We start from the raw sequence: 20,374 nt of genomic DNA, 5'->3' as shown, positions 1-20,374 counted from the left end.
GGTACTAAAAAAAGATGCTGGTGTCTAAATTGATCAGGAGGCCTACCTCTCTAAGTAAATAGCTGGCAGTGTTGAAATCCGTGATGGCAATCACGAAGTCAGGGTTTCCAATACCCTAGAAAGCCAGCTGATTCTCATAGTTTAGAAACGATGCCGGTGAGATTTGTTTGTTGTGAGTACCAAACAGAAAGTATTGGGGTTAAGCCTTTGGGAGAAGCTTACTCCACTGCTGTACAACCATAATATGGAAGCATCTGAAATTTGGAAGAAAAAAAAAGGTTTTCTGTGCCATCTCCCCTATGATGTTCTGATATTGTTCTATCTTTATCAATGGGATACCTCTTCTGTAGCTATTGCCTTTGTTCTAATCATTAACACTGGGAGAAAGATTCACTTGAACAAACATGAACATACCTCTAATTCTAGAAGTAACACAAACTTCAGTGGTTCTGAGCACAAAGTAGAGGGGCTCAGACAACGGTTGTCTGACTTCCATTCAGGTTTGTCATGTTCTTTCTCTGCCTCCAGCTATCTAGTGTACAGAGTTCTAAGTACCTTTAAGTGTCAGCTCTTTGGATGTAATATGCAGGTGGGAAACATTCATTACAGCAATAGTAACTTCACCGTTACCTAGCTTCTAATTCAAAAAAAAATATTCCTGAAGTAAAAAACCAACAAACAAACCTTAAAAATGCATATTGAAAAACACACTATGTACCTGGAAAAACTGACCCAAAATGACCAACGACAAGACTTATTCTATGAATTTTAAAGAAAGAACTTTAAATATTTATTTTTTGTCTAGCCAAAACAAACAAACAAAAAAATCACTTACAAGGGAAATAATATCAAATTGTCATCAGATCTTTCTAAGGCAACTGCTTTATGGATGAAGAATATAGAATGACATGCATCACACATATAAAGCAAGAAAATGTGACCAAAATATTTTATACCCATGCAAATGGATATTCAAATATAAAGACCATACACAAACTATGTATAAAATTGCATGCATGCACTCATGCATTTATAAAATTCAAACTCCATCTTAAAGGGGTCAGTTATATTCAGCTCTAGCCAATTACTGGCTCTGGAAAATGTAGGCATAGTGTTTGGGGTCTTCCAATTTTTTAAAGGACTCTCAAGTTAAAAGCACTGCGGAGACAGGAAGAGTATTTCTGCTGAATAACTAGATGTGTGATCTCTTAAACTGAGGCTAAAAAAAAATTTATTTCCTTATTTATTTAATACTCAGTAATACTGTTTAAAGTTTTAACAATGAGCACATTATTTATAATAATGCTTTTTATAAAGATGACCACTTTGAAACATATAATGTAATCAACCAGTGTTAGCCAATAAATTTAATTAAAAAAAATAAAAGTGAAAAAATTCTGTCTAGTATATTTCAGAGAGAAAATAACCACTTGATATCAGTATTTTGCAACTTTATTCATTTTTCACATAAAGTAGAACATAATTCCTGCCTTCCGGCAGGGTTTTTAAAATATGTCTATCCTGACATATCCTTCTGTCAATTGCTTTAAAAAATGTTTTAAATATTTTAATTATATTAAAATATATTTTAATATATTTCCAAATTACTTGAGTACAAAACTACTTTTGGAAATTTTTATAGTCAAATAAGCATCTTTTACTGCATGTATAATTGCATACCAATTCATATTATCACTAATCAAAATATAAAAAGCACATCATATGGCTGAAAGTATACCTTAATTATGGTTATGTGTATGATTAAGGGCAACTGTATGATAAGAATTGTTCTATGATGTATCTTGGTCTCCCAATATATATTTAAACTACAAATGCTTCAGTCTTTTGATTTTTTAAAAAAATATTTAAATTTCCAGGATTAAAAAAATAACTTATTATGGAAATTTTTGCACAAATAAAAAATGAAATAGCATAATGAACTCAAATATACACATCACCCAACTCCAAAAATTATTAATAGTTAACCTTTCACCTACACCCCCATCCAGGAAGCAGTTGTGGACAGGAACAAGCTCCCCAGCTGATTTGTATTCACCTTATAGTTTGAAAAACCCTATCTCAAAATCTTTTCTCTCAAGGGCATAATCAGTTTCATTCATTCAATAGTCTTGACACTTGTCATATGCCTGGTACAAAGTAGGCACCAAGTATATGATGGATGGATAGTTAAATGTCTGCACAAGAAAACAAGGATTTTTCTACCCCTGCCCTCCACCCATGGGTGGCATCTTTCATTATCCACAAACTAAATAAACTGCTTCTATGGTGTGAAGGCTTTTGCACACTTGGAAGGAGACAATCAACAGAGTTTGCTTCTCTAGGATTCCCATTTGCCCTGCCATTCCTTTGGAAACTCCTATACACTAGAATGCTAATTTCTGTCTGAATTCATCATGGCTTAGAATCTGAAATCTCCCTGCATCCTGCAGTTGTACTCTTGATAATAACAGTTATTTCAAATATTCCTTTGCCCTTTCCCTCGATACAGAAACATGAAACACAAAAAGACATGTAAGTGCTTTTCTTTAAACAAACGTTCTTCATGCGCTGAAATAATAACTAGCCAAATATCGATAGCTACTTTCTCCTCGGGCACATGTAATTCAGAAGAACATACATCAGGATCAAGTTAATCAAGCTATGTACTCCATTATACTTAGTATTTCTGTGTATTATAAAGTGGTGGTTAAGTCAACCGCTGGAATAGCCTCCTGATCAAATATAGGCCTGGTAAAATCAGCATAACCTTTGGAGAATGACATGTGAAATGGTAAAATTCCACTTAAATGATGACATGCATAAGTTCTTATACAAACTTAAAATCATTTCATACTGAAGTTCTAAAATACTTGATCAGTGTAGTAGAATATATAGGTTAAATTTATACTAGCATCATTCACTGCATGAGAATTAATGAAATATTAATAAATAGTAACAATAGCACAAAAGCAGGTAAATTGTTTCTTTAGGCGATATGTAAGAAGCTGTATAGCAAGTTTCCTCCAGAATTTTTAGTTAAGTTTAATTATCCCTGTACTGAAAAGAGTTAAACATAGTAGTCCTGATTGCTTATACTTACAAAGGTCTGCTTACAAGGTTGGCCCTTGGCTGGCATCTGGGAACTTGGATTTCACGAGGGTTCCCACCATTAACTGATATGCTTGGCTAATTGTGTCTAAACTGTTTGTACAAACAATAGAACTTACGCAAACTCCTGCATTCCTTTTGGGAGACTGAAATTTGGGTTCGTTCCTGGCAGAGGGTGCCGATATGATCAGCCCCCAATAAAAACCCTGGTTGTTGAGTCTCTAATGAGCTCCGGTTGAAAACATTTCCCACAATTGGTGACGACCTGTTGCCTGAGGAATTAAGCACATCCTGTGTGATTCCACTGGGAGAGGAATCAGAAGCTTGCATCTGATTTCGCGCACGTGCCTTTTCTCTCTGCTGGTTTTGCTTCGCATCCTGTCATGGTAATAAATCATAGACAGCGTGAACATGCCTACATGCTGAGAGTCCGGGAGTTATCCTACTGAATTATCAAAACCAAGGGTGGCCTGGAGGACTCCCAACGCAATACCTGGATCTACTTTGAAAAGAATCACTTAATGGGAGGATCAGAAATTTGTACCCCATAAAAAATGGTTTATAAATTCGTTACTACTGAAAAGTTAGACACCCCCCCCCCCCCGGACCGCACCGCCCGCCCCCCGCCACACCTCTCCTCCCGCTAAGCATCGAATGTTGAAAAATCTGTAACAATTGATTGTAATTGTAACTTGTTGCGATTTTGGTTACTGTTGTAACATAGCAATACCCACCCAGCTACAGACATTTTCTAATCACCTTTGCAGTTGCGGTCACATGAAGAGGTTGTGGCCAATGGGATGTGAGCAGAATGAGGTGTGTAAAACCCAGGACATGAGTTTATATGGAAAGATATGCCCTTACCATTCCCTTTCTCTCTTCTGCTGACTGGTGTGTAGACATGATGATAGAAATTAGTGCAGCCATGTTTTTCACAAGAAGGAATCCAGATGTTGAGGGTGGCTGGTTATCTACATAAGAGTCTGGAGCCCCTCAGAGGAGAGCCCTGTATGAACTATTTTATTTAGCCCATGTCAGGAGGAAGATACATCCACTTTCTTGCCTGCATGATCCCATATATATTGTTTTGCCCTGTTTGCCAGCTGGTTCACTTGTAAACTGAAGCAATCATAACGTTAACTAAGTCCAGATCATCCTTCTCACCCATCCTAAAACATGAGCCAGGTTTTGTAGTTTGACTTATCTCAGCAGCAGAACTTTTTCTTTCAGACTTCGAAATGCTCTCCTCCCTCCCTACGCCAGTTTTATTGAGCTATAATCGACATATAACACTGTATTAGTTTAAGGTGTTTAACTAAGTGATTTGATATGTGTATATATTGTGATAACAAGTTAACACCATCACCTCACAGTTATAAATTGTTTTTCTTGTGATGAGAACTTTTAAGATTTACTCTTACCAACTTTGAAATATATAATACAATATTGTTAACTATAGTCGCCATGCTGTACATCCTAAATTTTTAATGATCTCAAAATCTAAAATACAGTTTCTAACACCATTGTCCAATAAGAAGAACCAGGGCTCCTGGGAGAAATGGCTGCGGACTCTAGGAATGGGACAGGAAACATGCAAATGAGCCTGGAGCTTGTAGGGTCAAGTGACAGGAAGTAGGGACGTCCTCAAAGAAAGGGGTGGAGGTGATGTCAAAGGGACACGGGAGCCAAATGAATGTGCTCCCAATGGTCAACGTTGGCACGATTTGAGTAACAAGAGTATTCAATTATAATTCCAAGTATAAAATAAATATTCACTAGTTCATACTGATATAAATAATTAATAATTGTGGAAAAGAGACAAATTTCTCACGTAAGAGTTCCAAATAAAATATGAAGTTACTTCATTATAAAAGAAGGGGCTTGTACCTCCATACTCCGTAAGTATAGGCTGCAGATGATGACTTCCTTCCAGAGTAAAGAATGGAAAGAAGAGAAAAAAAAGGAACTTTGTAATGGAGTAAGCTAACAAACAACTACTTCAGCAAGTTTATCCAGATCCACATCAACAGTCATAAGTCACAGTGCTAGTATATACCCTTGATATAATGTGAAGAAAATGGCACTTTATCTCTGTGACCTTCTTCCCAAATATCCATCATTCGAGTCCAGAAAAACATCAAATCCTAACTGAGGCACATCCTACAATATACCTGACCAGTACTGCTCAAAACTGTCAGGTCAACAAAAGCATGGAACGTCTTAGAAAATGCCACAGACGAGAGGAGCTAAAGGAGACATGACAACTAAATGTAATATGATGTCCTGGATGGGATCCTGAAACAGAAAATGAATATTAGGTAATAACTAAAAAAAAACTATTGTATCAATATTGGCTCATCGATTCTGCTTAAACGCTTTTGAAAACAAGCCATCAGTATGCTGGAAGTTTCAATCTGTTTAAATAAATGTGACTGTTTTGCCTTCTATCCCCATAAATGATTCTTACATTAACCTGTCTTGGTAGCAGAATGTATTAAAATACTTGTGTTGTGCTTGACAGCTCAGATGCAAACCATTTCTTTTGGAAACTAAAAGCTCCTTAATACATTTCCCAAGTTGAAAATTAGTTGTTTTCCAAAAGTTTACATTAAGTCAAGTGTTTGAAACTTGAAACACATTTTCCCACAGATATGTTAATACAAACAGTGGTTAATTCCCAGGCGCCCAGTGAAGCTCATTAAATTTATTATAAGCAAAAACACAATTGCAATGAAAACAGTATAAAACTAAATTATGAAAAAAATCTTGTCTTTTAAATTCAAAAGATAAATTTAAATATATACAACTTAAATTTAAATATACAATTTAAATTTATTTGAATTAATTCCATCACTTATACAGTGTTTGAGCCAGTTCACATTGGGCATCTTTGCCTATAACCTTAAACACTACCAAGTGCAGAAAGGGAGAATGGAAGATGTTAAGCTGGGATGGGTAGGAGATGGAGGCGCTATGCAGTCTGGGAAAGCGAATATGCTATTTTAATCCAGATTGGGGGTGGGTGGGTTTTTACTGTTATTTCTGGGACTACAATGAAACTGGTGCCCAGCAGGATGGAAGAAGACATGGAAAGGGGGCATGGCTTCTCACAATCCCAGAATCATTAATGTGCTACTATCCAGATGGTAAGTAAGAGGATCTATCTGTTGGCAGTTACTAAGCCCAAAGGACCAGTTGGTTAACTCGTCATGCTGGTGGGATCTAAGTATACAGGTGGGTAGCAACACACCTTGGACTTGAGCTCCTCACAGCAGTGTGCTACCTAGCAGAGGACAAGGAGTGTAGGTTTACATAAGAGACCTGCAGAAATGCTGACAGGTGTGAAAAGGACATACACTTCCAAGGCACAGGATCAGAAGAGAAAACAGGTAAGAGGTAGAAAGGAAGTTTTTTACAGTGGTGCCAACCAAAATGTTAGACCAGCTGGGTCACCATTTATAAAGCACAGTGACGTCTGTGTTTGACGTATTTCAAGTTTGTCTATCCTGGTTTGAGAATGCAGTTCACAAATAATTTTGTTTCATAAACACTACACATTGGTTAAATTAAAGGAAAATAAGAAAACATTATACAACTAAAAAACTACATGAGCTTTTCAAAAGCATACTTAAAAACAAGTACTTTTTAAAAAAACATGTATTTCCAAGTATTTTTAAAAAGGATAATACATGTTTTTTAGAATACATTATGGATTTAAAACAAGAAAAAAATGTTTAATTGTTCTTCCTCTCCCTCTCTAGATATCATCCCCACCAGTACTTACAACTTGGTAGCCTTCTTTCCAAACCTTTCTTAATTTTCCATTAAGTGTTCAAATGTATGGATGCATTTTTACAAAATTTTATAAACCATAACAATATGTAGAGCATTGATAATATTCTAGTGGCAAATCTTCAGCAGCTGTCATCCCGTAATGTAGATATGGCAAATTTATTCAACCATTCCCTTACTGACAGATATTCTTTGCTGTTTCCTTTATTTTGCTTTTTGCCACCTAAAATGCCACAATAAAAATGTTCATACATGTATTAATATTTTGTTATCCAAAAAAATCTCACCACCTTACAATAAGTTTGTTCCTAGTTCATACCACTGTCTGATGCAGGGCAGGCTGTTCTTGTAGTTTGCCTCCAATAGTGCTTCAGGAATCCACCTTGTCATGGTTTTGCTTAGTCCTTCACTGGCAGCAGCGAGGATGAGGAGGGCTTGGAAGATGACAAGGACTTATGAGAAAGGCGGGACATTGCTTGACACTCCTGCCCAAAACTCTTTGGCTACAACCCAGTCGCTTGATCCCAGACTAACTGCAAAGGAGACGGTCTTTCTCTAAGCCCAAACAGAGGTAAGAGACTGGCGTTTGGCCAATTTTGCCATATATTGGTGGCTTTATGCCAAACGACATGTTTCTGGACTGTGAAATTTCTGTGTGATGTGCATGTATGTAATGACTTTGCAAAAAGACTTTAAGTTCTACTTCTGCCATGGTAAAAATACTCAGCCCTCTTCGTGCTCTTCTAAATGTCCCCTCAGTAGGCACTAAAACCCAGAAAACTCAGTTGATTAAATTTGTGTCAACAGGGTCCTGGTTTAACTTCCACCCAATGAGGCGCATGTTGACAGATGGCAGAAGTGGCATGAACCAAGGCTTCCAGATGAGGTCCTGCATTGCAGAGATTATCTGCGGCAACCCCCTGAAGTTCTTGCACTACTGTGTTGGTGGAAATCAAGTCTCTGGGTAGGGGCATTTCTTTATGCCCCCCTGACCAGGTGTCCTGTGAATGAGATAAGCAAGCTGGACTTGCTGACACCGGCAGCTGCAAGCTGTTCCAGGCCACTGAGCTATGGTATCCTGAGTATAAAGAGACTTTGCTGAGTACTCCATTACTCCCTTGTCTTACCATCTTGTTTGAAGCTTAGCCATAAGGAGTTATAGTTTTGTTTTGTCTTAAAGGAGTTAATGTTTGAACCCTGGCATCTTGTTTTCTCTTTATGCAATATGGTGTGTATCCTGTAATTGCCACCCTCAGATTTCAATAAAAGGACGGTCCTTGCTTTGCTCAGTGCTGACTTGCCTGAGCGTGCAGCAGCCCCGTTTGTCCACATTCTGCCTGCTAGAATTACCTCAGTGTCCTCGGTCGTCTCACATTTAATACAACACTACTGGATTTCCAATGGCCCTGGCTGGTTTAGCTCGGTGGATTGAGCGTCGGCCTGCGAGCTAAGTGTCGCTGGTTCGATCTTCCAGTCAGGGCACATCAGAGAAGGAAAACTCTGATTCCAAAAAACCTCCGCTGCCTTGCGGCATACCTCTTCAGGGGAAAGGCTAAGGGAGTAAACCCCGACAGAAAATCCGGAGCCGGAGTCCCTAAGGCGGTTTGACGTCGTAGTCAACACCGGCAACTCCTGCGGCGCACCTGAACCCAAGCTGTATTGACTCCGTCTTTCCCTTGGACCCTTCAGCTGCGAAGAGAGGGGGGGTCTGCTGCATGGGCAACAGCAGACTCTCCATATTACCCTGCCCAGGCTCTGTAGCTTCAGCGTCATCACAAGATGTCGATTCAACACGGGAGGAGACAGATACCGTGTCACTCCCGAGTTGGACTGCACAGCCACTCTCCGCGGTGCAGATAGACTCTTTAAGAAGCTACACCATCGTCTCTCGAGACGGACGGCTGCCGACGACGACGACTGGATTTCCAAAAGCCAGCCATTTCTTCTGACTTGCTCCCTTGGTCTTTCTGACAGTTTAGTGAACATCTAATTTCTTGTATAAAATCTCTCCCTATTTAATATATTTAAAGCAATTTGTTTTTCAGACGAAGAACTAACTTACACAACAAGTTAGCGTTTGTCTTTTGTCTTTATTTATGGCCCATTATTTTTCTACAAATAACTTATTTTCAAATATTCATGTTTTCTCACTGCTCTTGAATTGCTGTCTTCCCAAGCCTTAGTTAACATAAATATTCTCTAAAACTTCTAATTTTTATCTTTTCTATTTGTCATTAATCCATCTGGAATTTACTTTTGCATATATTGTGCCTGCTAGTATTATTTATTAAATAATCATGTTTTCCTACCCAACTAAATACTATCTTGTCCAAAAAGACTTGATCTATTTCTGGGCCACCTATCTATTCCAGTAAAATATTTGTTTATTCCTAAGCAATGCTATCTATGTGTCGACTGCTGTGGCTTTATAAAATATTTTAACAATTGGTTTGTAAATTTAAATTCAATGGAGATAATGTAAAACAATAACTTGTACTAACAGGTTAACTCAGTTGAATATAGAACTCAGGATAAAACTTATCTCTGTGCATGTATTTGAACTTTCTATATATATTCAATAAACAGTTGAATGCTAGGCTAACATAAGGAAACAATGGTCAATCCTAACCTGATTTCAAATGTTTGAGAAGAGCAGCCTCACTTTTCTGATTGCTTTGTAGTAATTGAATGTTATAGTTGAATTTATAAAGTAATGTCATTCTTTTCAATATTTTCAATCATTCAGTTATTTGTCTGATTTTTTTTTTCTGAGATATAATTCACTGAGTTTACCCTTTAGAATGTTCAGTTCAGTGGCTTTTAGTATGTTCACATCAGTAAGTACATTGATCACCTCTTATGTAATTCCTTTTTTGTCTAATATTTTATTATTAAAAAAAGGGAAAAACAAAAGTGCAATTTTCTTTCAATAAATATCATCTGGTCCTCAAGCAGTTATATTGCAGAAAGTGAAGTCCGTAATTTTAGAATCATGGCAGCAATTTATCAACCAAGTTAATCAGTGTTCACACAGTTTCCATAATTGCAGCAATTTCCTTGAACTGTCTGTAGAAATTCTGGAAAGGAGAAAAATAATATTAATTTTGCTTTCAGAGGTAATTTAAATAGTTCTTCTAATATCTGACCACCAGAGGCTAGAATACATATTAAGATTACTTTTTGATGTTTTATTTTCAACTATTATAGAAGGTTATTCTCAGAAATAAAGAGGTATAATTTTGGTACTAAAATAGAGTTAGATAATTAACACATGACTAAACTTTTCAAAAAAGCATACAAATTCTTTTGAGATCACACAAGGAAGATTTATTAACTACCCAGCACTGTCCTAGAAACTGAAGATAAAAACAAAAAATGACAAGTTGGTTTCCATGCCTCAAATCACTTTAAATCTAGTGAAAGACTGGATTTCAGGGTAATAGGGACTGTTTTGTTTAAGATAAGGGTTCCATTACAATAAGAGAGACCCAACATTGCCAATGGCTTGAATGGTAGAAGCCCGTTTTTCTTTCATTTAAAAACTGAGCTAGTCTGATAATTCTCCTGTAGAAGTCAACTTCTTTACTCGAATCTCAGACAAAAGGGGACTCAAACAAATTCTGTCTTCCTTCTCCTCAACCTGCCAGGAAGCAAGCAGGCAAATTTAAGTTTTAATCTCAGGGACAAATTTTCCAACCAAACTGACTGGTTAGGTAGGGGTTTTGAGGTAGGTTTAATTTTGTTTTAAAAAAACAAATTACCATAATCTGACATTTCAGGCTCATTATATAATTCATACCTGCTATATCAGTGCTTATCATGATTTACAATTATATATTAAGTGTTTTTATTCACTCGTTCATCCATTGTCTTAGAGCCTATGCGTTCTATGAGGGCAAGAAGGTGCTCAAATAAATGTTGGATGAATTAATTTTGCATATAATATGGTAAATAACAGTTGTTTACTTAACTCATTAGTAAAGAGTACTTTCCAGACTGCAAGGTGGAACGGGACATCAGAAATAAATATTCAAAGAAAGGTCAATAAGATAAAATAAAGTAAAACAAAACATTTAACTTCATCAATTAGAATACCCTTTAATGATTTACAGAGTTGCATTTTCCTTCTTTTCTGGTCTTAATTCTCTACTGCTATTTAAGAGTGTATGTATTTTGTTTTAATTTGTATGTAAATTGATTATGGAATGAAGCATGGCATAACCATTTAAAAATACCTACTGATGGTCAAAATTTCAGCTACAAAAATAAATATAAAGTAAAAATATGAGAATGTTCCCAAGGTCTCAGTTCTGCAATGTGACTAACAGACTCTGTTTGCCTGGGTAGATTTTAAGTCATGTAAACACAAACTTTTAACAGCTTGTGGGTTTTTTTCCTATGAGGAAAAAACATTCTGGAGGTGGACTCAGAGAACAGAAATGCAGCACAGAAAAATAAGAATAAGATCAGGAGTCCGAATTACAAAAAGAACTGAAACCTACATTCTCTTTTGAAATTGACTGAGTCCTTATATTCTGTTGAAGGCTACTCACATATCATAATATACTACATTTACTTCCTTTTAACCAAGTCCTAATTCTTTTCAAGATGCTAATTAGCGTTATTGACATTGAATCTGTAACCATTATTTTTCTGTTCTAAAGCAGAGATATCGGTTTTAAAAGAAATCAAAAAGGGAAAAACCATTAAAATGTAATTTGTAAAATAGAACTACTATATGATCCAGCAATCCCACTTTTGGGTATATATATATCCAAAGGAAATAAAATCACTATCTCAAAGATATACCTGCACTTCTATGTTCGTTGCAGCATTATGTACAATCACCACGGTATGGAAACAATCTGAGTGTCTACTGACAGATGAATGGATAAAGAAAATGTGATATATAATAATACATATGATATATAAATCTATATATACACACACACACACACAACAGAATACTATTCATCCTTAGAAAGAAGGAAATCCTGCTGATTTGACAAACATGAATGAACCCGGAGGACGTTATGCTGAGTGTAATAGATAGACACAGAAAGACAAATACTACATGCTCTCACTTACATGTGCAATCTATAAAAGTGGAACTCATAGTAACAGAGAGTAGACTGGTTACCAGGGCTGGGGAGTGGGGGAAAATAATATGCCGGTAAAAGGTACAAACTTTCAGTTATGAGTAAATTCTGGAGACCTAACATACAGCATGGTGACTACAGTTAATAATAATGTATTATGCACATGCAATTTGCTAGGAGATCAGATCTTAAGTGTTCTCACCACACAGTCACATAAAAAAGGTAACTATGTAAGGTGACAGATATGTTAATTAGCTTAACTGTGGTAATCGTTTCACAATGTATATGTATACCAAGACTTCACCTGTACACCTTAGATATACACAATGTTCATTGTCAATTATACTTTAAGGTGAGTGAAGAAGTGTAGCTTGTAAAAGAAGAACTCAAAAGTATCCTAAAGTGGTATACGAGGTTTTCCTTTGAGTACTAACTTCTGTGAAGATTCTTACCTATTCACTCTGGAAGATATTAAACAGAAATAAAACCCTAAATTAGTCAGTGACAAAATATTTCTCTGTACGTACATTTAAAAGAAAATCTAATTTCTCACCTAACCCTTTTTTGTCCGTCCTTATTGAAAAGAGGTAGAATGATAATAGAATAACATGATCCTAAGTATAAACTATTAAGTTACTCAAATTTCTAGCTAACAGAACTAGTCATCAAGTACTGGTACTCTGATCTGCATTTTATAATCATTATTAGAAAATTGAAGGTCAACACTATTCAAAATAAGCTTCATTTAGCTTATCATTCTTAAATACTAAGCCTAAAAAAAATAAGAATGTTAAAAATCAAAGTAAATACCCTGTCTGAGAAGGTAAGAACTTCCTAAATATACTACAGAAGAAAGTTATCAAATGTCACAGTATACAAATCCAGCATATTATATTAAAAATAATTTTTCTAATTCCCAAAGAAAAGAAATTCAGATCTTTTGTACAAATAAGTATTAAGCACATCAAAACAACTGCAAATAAAACAATTAATATTCTCCTTTAACAACGATTTTACTCACAATTTTAAGCAGCAATTACAGGACAATGAGCTAAAATTAAATGAGTTAAACACAAACCTGAAACTGTGGAATTGTCATTTCAAAAGACTTGGTCTTCACTTGGCCTGAATGATCTGCCACTTTTAGCATCACTGCAACATAAGGATACTTAAGTGATCTGCAACTGTCTGAGCTCACAGCCATTCCCAGTTTCCACTGAAAATCTACAAGCTGTAATGAAAACAGGACAAAACAACACATTGGTAATAATACTGCCCTGAATGCAGATATTTATTTAAGTTTCCTGCTCTCACATTCAACTTTTGCCAAACATAATATCTTCATTTTAATATTGCTGGAGGAAAAAAACACCAAATGAAAATGGAGAGAAGCAATAAGGGATATAAACAGAGTTAGAAAACAATACTGTCATAATTACAAAAGGAAAAGAAAAAAACAAAAAACAACCATCTCCACCAGGTGTGTAATGGAAGTAGAAGGAAGATGTGGCAATACTGGTTTTCCTTTCATTTTTTCCCTGCATTTAAGGGGACTCCAGGTGCTTTGGCCTCTCACTTCTCTTTCCTGTTCCATGTATGCCCTCCCCCATTCCATAACCTAAAAGTCCTAAAATGAAAGATGAATTATACACCATCTTCATATTTAATTGAGGCACACATGGGAATCATTCCAGGTTCTTCCCTCTCCACAGTCGTTGACCTGAAACCTTATATTAGCATAAATACCAGGTGACAGGTGGTTTGGGATTTCATCACTGTTGATGATGAATACCGGCCAGGTGATCTATGCTGTTTACATGTATTAAATGCCTCACCTGAGTCATCACAACATTAAAGGCTATTATTTCCATTTTGCAGATGACACAACTGAATTTCAGATAGCTTAGATAATTTGCACAAGGTCACACACTTCTGGAATCAGAACTGAAACCAAAGTCTGTTTGACTCCAAAGATGACATGCTTCTTGACTAGTGGCTGCCTCAACGCTTTTTAGCTGATTCCTGTCATGGCTGTTTGGTGTTGCTATGGCACGAAATGGGATTGGCTAACTGCGGCTCTTAACACTGACTCTGAAACATAAGACCATGAGTGGGGGAATTAGCAGGCACTCACAAAAAACACTTGTCTACTGATGATACCTTTTGCTACCAAATTAATACTGACTGTGTAAAAGCTTTGCTTGTTAATAAATTTCTTTTTATAAAAGGTGGAATTAGTGTGAGAAGCACAATTTTCTTCTTTCTCAGACTAGCTTCGGCCTAATTAGTTACAGCATTAAGGGAAGGCTGGTGCTAATAAAAAGGTTAATGTATTTAATAAGTAAGTAGATTGTATATGTACATATTAATTAAAAGTGTCCTGTACATAAATAAAGAAAAGATAGTAGATACAGAACAAAAGAACTTCACTGAATAAACATACAAAAAGGAAACAGGAAAAGGCAAATGTAAACCACAATGAAATACCACTACACACCTACCAAAATGCAAGGTTTTAAGTCTGACAATTCTAAGTATAAGGAAAAAAGGAACTGTCATATGCTGTTGATGGGTGTCTAAATTGGTCCAGTCTTTTGGAAAACTGGCTTTACCTAGAAAAGCTGAAGTACACCCTGAGATCCAGTGATTCAACTACAAATATAACCCAGAAAAACTTGTGCATATATACACAGGATACATATACCAGAATGTATTAGCTTTATTCCTAATAGCCCTACACTATAAATAGCCCAAATGTATATTAGTAATAGAACAGATAAATGAAATGCTGTACAGCAATGAAAATAAATAACTTCTGCTAGACTTCACACTAAAAATGCCAAAAGAAATGTAAAAAACTTATGTGATTCCATCACTTAAACTTGAGAAACAAAATATGAGTTTAGGGAGGCATACACAGATCACAAAACTATAAACAGCAAGAATATGATTATCACAAAAGGATAGGGGGGAAGGAAGAGGTTTGATTGGGGAGGGGCATGTGGTTAAGACTTCTAGGTACCAGTAATGCTCCATTTCTTGAGTTCTGATTGTGGTTTCACAGATCTTCACTTTTAAATTACTCTTTCTCTCTCTCTCTCCTTTTTTTTTAGCAACCGTACAAGGAGATGAAGGTTAACTAAATTTACTGTGGTAATCATTTCGCTGTATATGTCTGTTGAGTCATTATATAGTATACCTTAACTTATACAGCACTCTATGACAATTATATCTCAATAAAACTGGAAAACTTAAAATAACTCATTAAACTGTCCATATGTTTTGGGTACATGTTATTTTGAACAACATATAGTCAGTGAGCTCCTGGTTGAAAAGAAAAAGTGATGTAGGCTAGGGTGATCAAGGGAAACGGCACAGAAGGGATAATTTTAAACTCACTTTTGAAGAACAGAACTGAAATGAAGCAAAAAATGTGGGTTATTTACATATCCCATAAACACACACCTAGCAAAGAATAAGTGATTAATAAATATCGAGCTACGCCAAGCAGAGATGAAAGCAGTATCTGGTTCAGAAACAGCACATTTATCTGTCTTAAAGTGGAAGGCTTTTTGTAAGAAACATGGAAAATGAAGCCGAGAAAAGTGATCAAGAGGCCAAGTAGTTCTTTGCAAATTGTATGAGTTTTCAGAGGTTTCCAAAATATTCTCATATACTCTATCTTATTATGGCAAAACAACATATATAAGTCATTTACACTTTTCTTGTAGGCAATGGGGACTCACAGAGAATGATATGAAAGTACCATATATCCATCTGGTGGGAGCAGAACACAATAATCCAGGTATAAAGTTTTAAGTGCCTAAATAAAGGCGGTGACAAGTAGGATTAAGCTGAACCTATAAAGAATTAATCACAAGGTACTGATGACTGTCTACATAGTTATGGGAGGTATCAAAGACAACCATAAAAATCTGAGCCCAGATGACTGGGAGAATTCTGACACCATGTATCAATCAGCACTTTATATTTTTTAATTCCAAAGGTATACCCAAGAAGTAAGAAGGAATATCTAAACAGAATGTTCAGTAAGTGGCTAAAAATCCAAGGACATAATTCAAGAGAGTTCATGATTAGAGAGAATTTTTATACCAGTTCAGTGGTGATGTCCCAAAATTTAACTGGACACTTTTTAAACTTATCCAGCCTGTACAACTCCTTCATGCAAGAAGTTCCATTTTCACTGTCCGTAGTAAAATAGTAGACTAAAACATTGATTATGTGACTCTTAACATCTGACATAAACCTTTGAATTATCTAGAACATTTCAAGTGAACAGCAATTAAGAAACAATGTTGGAATTCACTGACCATTACAACCGTGAAACTGGCAGGTGAGGAAATACAGAGAGCTGCCATTCAGACACTTATTGTGCAAAGTTAGTATTCATTGGTTGAAGGAAGCTGTGATTAGATTTATGAGATGGGAATTTCCCAAATTCTAAACATTTAAATGCAAATTAAAAGTAAACCTTTTAATAAATGTGGTTTAGCTTTAAATAAGAATAACTGCATAGATTTTTTAAAAGAACTAAAAACAAACAAAAAGTCAAAGCAGAGCAAGCATCACTATGGAGAATGAACAATGTAGTCTCAAAATTCTTGTAGAATGAAGAAAATAATTTACAAAGAAAACATGCAAAAAAGTTAGTGAAAAAGTAAACAAAAAATCCAGAAGTAAAATGAATACAAAGAAAAATAATCAGAAAGCACATGTAGATTAGAAGGTGAACAAAGAGCCCTAGCTTCTGTGGCTCAGTGGATTGAGCATCGGCCTGCGAGCCAAGTGTCACTGGTTTGATTCCCAGTCAGGGCACGTGACTAGGTTGCATGTCAGGTCCCCAGTCAGGGGTGCAAGTGAGAGGCAACCACACAGTGATGTTTCTCTCCCTCTCTTTCTCCTTTCCCCTCTCTCTAAAAATAAATAAATAAATAAATACAAACAAATAAATATTTTAAAAAAGGTGAACAAAGAAATTAGCTGTAGTCAATCACACTAAAAATTAACTGATGGGGTAGCTGAAATTATTAGTAATATAAAAACATCACTATAAACACTGCCCACAAAATTGACATTGATAGACCATTTCAGTTTAAATTTATTTATTTTTCAAAACACAACACAGGAGAAAATTAGAAAAATAATCATGCACAACTCCTTCCTAACAACTATTTTCTTATATTCCTGTGCCTCCATTGCAAGTCTTTATCTGTATGTAATTTTTATAGCTGGAGTCACAAAACACACACTTCTATGTTCTCTCCATAAAATCAAAGTTTTCAAATGAAAGGAACGTTAAGTGTTCTGCACACCATTCAACTCTCTCAAGAGTGCTGAGGAAGACTGATTAAACAACTCATCCAAGGACACAAAACTAGTAGAGCTGGTTACTCAAATCCAAATTTGCCTGACGCCATACTCTACGCATTTGTAGTTGTACCTAGCTGCAATGTGATTAGTATTTGGAAATAAACTAAGATCTAGTAGGTCAAGAAAGTAGCGGGGTCTGGAACAGGACAAGAATATTCAGCATCTTCTACTTATTAGACTCGAGCAGTCCAATACTGTAGTCAGTAGCCAAATGTGACTATTTAAATTAATTAAAATTACGTAGAATAAAAAATATCAGTTCTTGGTTGCACTAGCTACATATCAAGTGCTCAACCGTTACATGTGGCTAGCTAGCACTACCATACCGACAGGGCCAACACAGAACATTTCCATCATTGCAGAGTTCTCTTGGATAGTACTGTGCTACACCTGTGTTAACATATAGGTGAAAACTGATTGAGGCATTGGTTATTAGCAAATTTCTTCTTGAGAATTTACGTAAGCTCTAGCTCAAGTAAGCATTTGCTAAGTCACCAGCCTTCCTTATCTTGTTTAATGGCACCTTCCTCCATACTTTGCTTTATTTTCTTAATAGTAGTTAGCACTATTGGACATTATTATGTTAACAACACATTGCGTACGGGTGGCGAGAATTCTTGTCATTTCTAAAAGGCATTTAAATTCCCCAGTACGCAACATGTTAACCTTCAAGAGAGCAGGAGCATTATCGACCTAGTTTAGTATCAAATCTACTAGAACAATATCTGGTACAAAATGAATGTCCCAATAAGTATTCATTGAATTAATGTTTAGAACTTCTGTTAACTGGTCTCCAAAGATAGCACCTAAAAATTAGAATATGTACACGTGACTCCTCACATCAAGAAATGGAGCTTGTTTTCCCTGTGCATGAATCTGAGCTGTCCCTGCGATTGCCTTGACCAGCAGCATATGGTGGAAGAGGCTTTCTGGAAGTGTTTGCCTCGTGCTTCGTGGAACACTGGCCCTCGGGACTTTCCCCCCTGGAACCTGGCCACCATGATGTGGACAGCCGTGTGAAGGAGTCAAGTCACTCCAATTATCAGCTCTAGCTGAGCTCTCAGCAAAGACGTCACTGAGCCATGTGAGTGAGCCCTCTTGATTTCCGGCCCAATTAGGTTCCTCGATGACTCAAGCTCTAGCTGAAATGATAGGGAGTAGAAACCACCACCCAGCTAAAAGTTAACCCACAGTGTCACAAGAAATAATTAAACAGTTGTGTCAAGTCACTAAGTTTTGGGTACTTTGTTATGCAGCAATAGGTAACTAAAGCGGAGCACAACAACTAACAGAAAATAACTTTATTAATAAGCTTAACATATGATTTATCAAAAATGTATTCTCATAACTATATAATCTGAACTATACTGGTTTATGTGAATTTTAGCAAATACAAATAACCAAAAAAATATTTCAAGTAACCAGCTACCCCTGAGATGTTAATACATCCACTAAAAATAATACAGAAAAATAAAGTCTTTCCCATTAAACACATTCACTAGTAGTAAGTGCACAGCACAATTGCCCAGCACCACCAAACATACCATCTTTCCTCAGAAATGTTTTTCATCTTCATTTCATTTCTACTGATGACCCCCATTTTCCTGGTGACTCACATCTGAACTTTGGTCAACTATGACTTTTCTCTCCCCCTTACTCAAAACATGTATGAACTGATAGGTACTCAAGATTTTATTTCAGCCGATGCCACTGACTTACTTCCTTCTTCCCAATCTCACTGCTGCAAACCTATTCAAAGCCTATTTTCAAAGCCTTGCCTTGAATTTTACTGCGGCCTCCTAATTACTTTCTTGCCTCTAGTCCTTCTTGGCTCCAATCCAGAGTATAGACTCTAAATACTGCTTATGAATTAACACAACAGGTCAAAACCTGTAAAGTCAGCTGCCTGAAGAATTAGTTACCAAGCACCCACCTAGCACTGAAGACCTGTCACAACAGTTCCACAGAACTTTCCTCCTGGTACTCACTCAACTGGACGGCATTCCTTCTTTAAATTAACTTCCAATCTTCACAGCTTTGCTCATGCTGTTCATTCCCCTTGGCATACAACTCTCCAACATCTTAAAATTCAAAACTCCTCTCCAATTCTACCTGCTCTGTGAACTCCTTCCTGGTTTACTCAACCTTTTTATGAATGTTCTTCTTATACCCTAGCACTTAGAACATACATTCTGCTTTCTATACTAGTCACCTGTGGGTTTGTTTCTCTACCCCCATCCAACAGACTGTAAATGCCTTCAGGGCAGTTGGTACATCCAACACAATAAAGAACAAGACACTCAGACATTTACAAACCACTACATAATCTGTACAAAATTTAAGTAATTATTTCTTATCTATGGGAAGAGGGAAGATGGCACTAGATACTGTGAGTCAATAACACATATTTCTTTTAATTTATACCATAAAACTGGCAAGAAAAAGAATGGGGCAGCAATAGGAACAATCATTCATCTAAGAAGAGTTCTAATTAGACATCTACGTAAGAGAATCATGAATTACATCAAAAATGATTCTAAATAGCATAATGGGAAATAATCGTAGACCTCTGGTGCTGGGCAATATAGCACTGTGGTTTGTTCAATTTAACAAGCAAATTCTAAAGCCAGACACACCTGAGTTTCAATCTCAGCTCTCCCACCTTATAACAACATGGTTTTGTATAAGTTACTATGTTTCTCTGCCCCATTATTCAATAAGTATTTACTAAATATACTATGTTCTAGGTACTGGGGTTATAGAAAAGAATAAAACAAAGTTCTTGACCTCAGGAATTCACATTTTAGGGGGGAAGACAGACAACAAACATATAATGAAGTTGTAGTGTTATAAAAAGTGTTAAAAAAAAAAAAAAAAAAGGTAAGGAGATAGCATGACTAAAAATGCTGGCTAGAGCAAGCCTGCGGTGACATCTTTGAAGAGTGGGCTTTTGAGTAGAGGTCTGAAGTGAAGGAAAAAGCAAC

General features: G+C 36.3%; 1 protein-coding gene across 7 annotated transcripts in view; it reads right to left on the bottom strand.

Annotated features, from left to right (window-relative positions):
• Positions 1–9,757: 9,757 nt before the first annotated feature.
• The window catches only part of COMMD6 (COMM domain containing 6), a 36,412-nt gene continuing 25,795 nt past the window's right edge, over positions 9,758–20,374 (bottom strand). For 5 of the 7 annotated variants that reach the window (XM_090258080.1, XM_090258075.1, XM_090258076.1 and 2 more), the window contains 2 exons: positions 13,078–13,230; positions 9,758–9,977 (listed from right to left, as the gene is read on the bottom strand). In XM_090258080.1, coding sequence (XP_090114206.1) covers positions 9,927–9,977; positions 13,078–13,203 — 177 coding nt within the window. In that variant the 5' untranslated portion in view covers positions 13,204–13,230 and the 3' untranslated portion in view covers positions 9,758–9,926. Of the gene's footprint in view, positions 9,978–13,077; positions 13,231–13,467; positions 13,490–13,651; positions 13,714–20,374 lie in introns of those variants that run through there. The other 2 variants (XM_090258078.1, XM_090258074.1) reach the window with 2 other exon arrangements.

The sequence above is a fragment of the Furipterus horrens genome, unplaced genomic scaffold (assembly GCF_987537825.1).
Source record: "Furipterus horrens unplaced genomic scaffold, mFurHor1.1.pri manual_scaffold_12, whole genome shotgun sequence".
In the NCBI taxonomy this organism is placed as follows: domain Eukaryota; kingdom Metazoa; phylum Chordata; class Mammalia; order Chiroptera; family Furipteridae; genus Furipterus; species Furipterus horrens.
The sequence above is the reverse complement of the archived record's forward strand: the minus strand, read 5'-3'. Positions and strand labels throughout refer to the sequence as shown.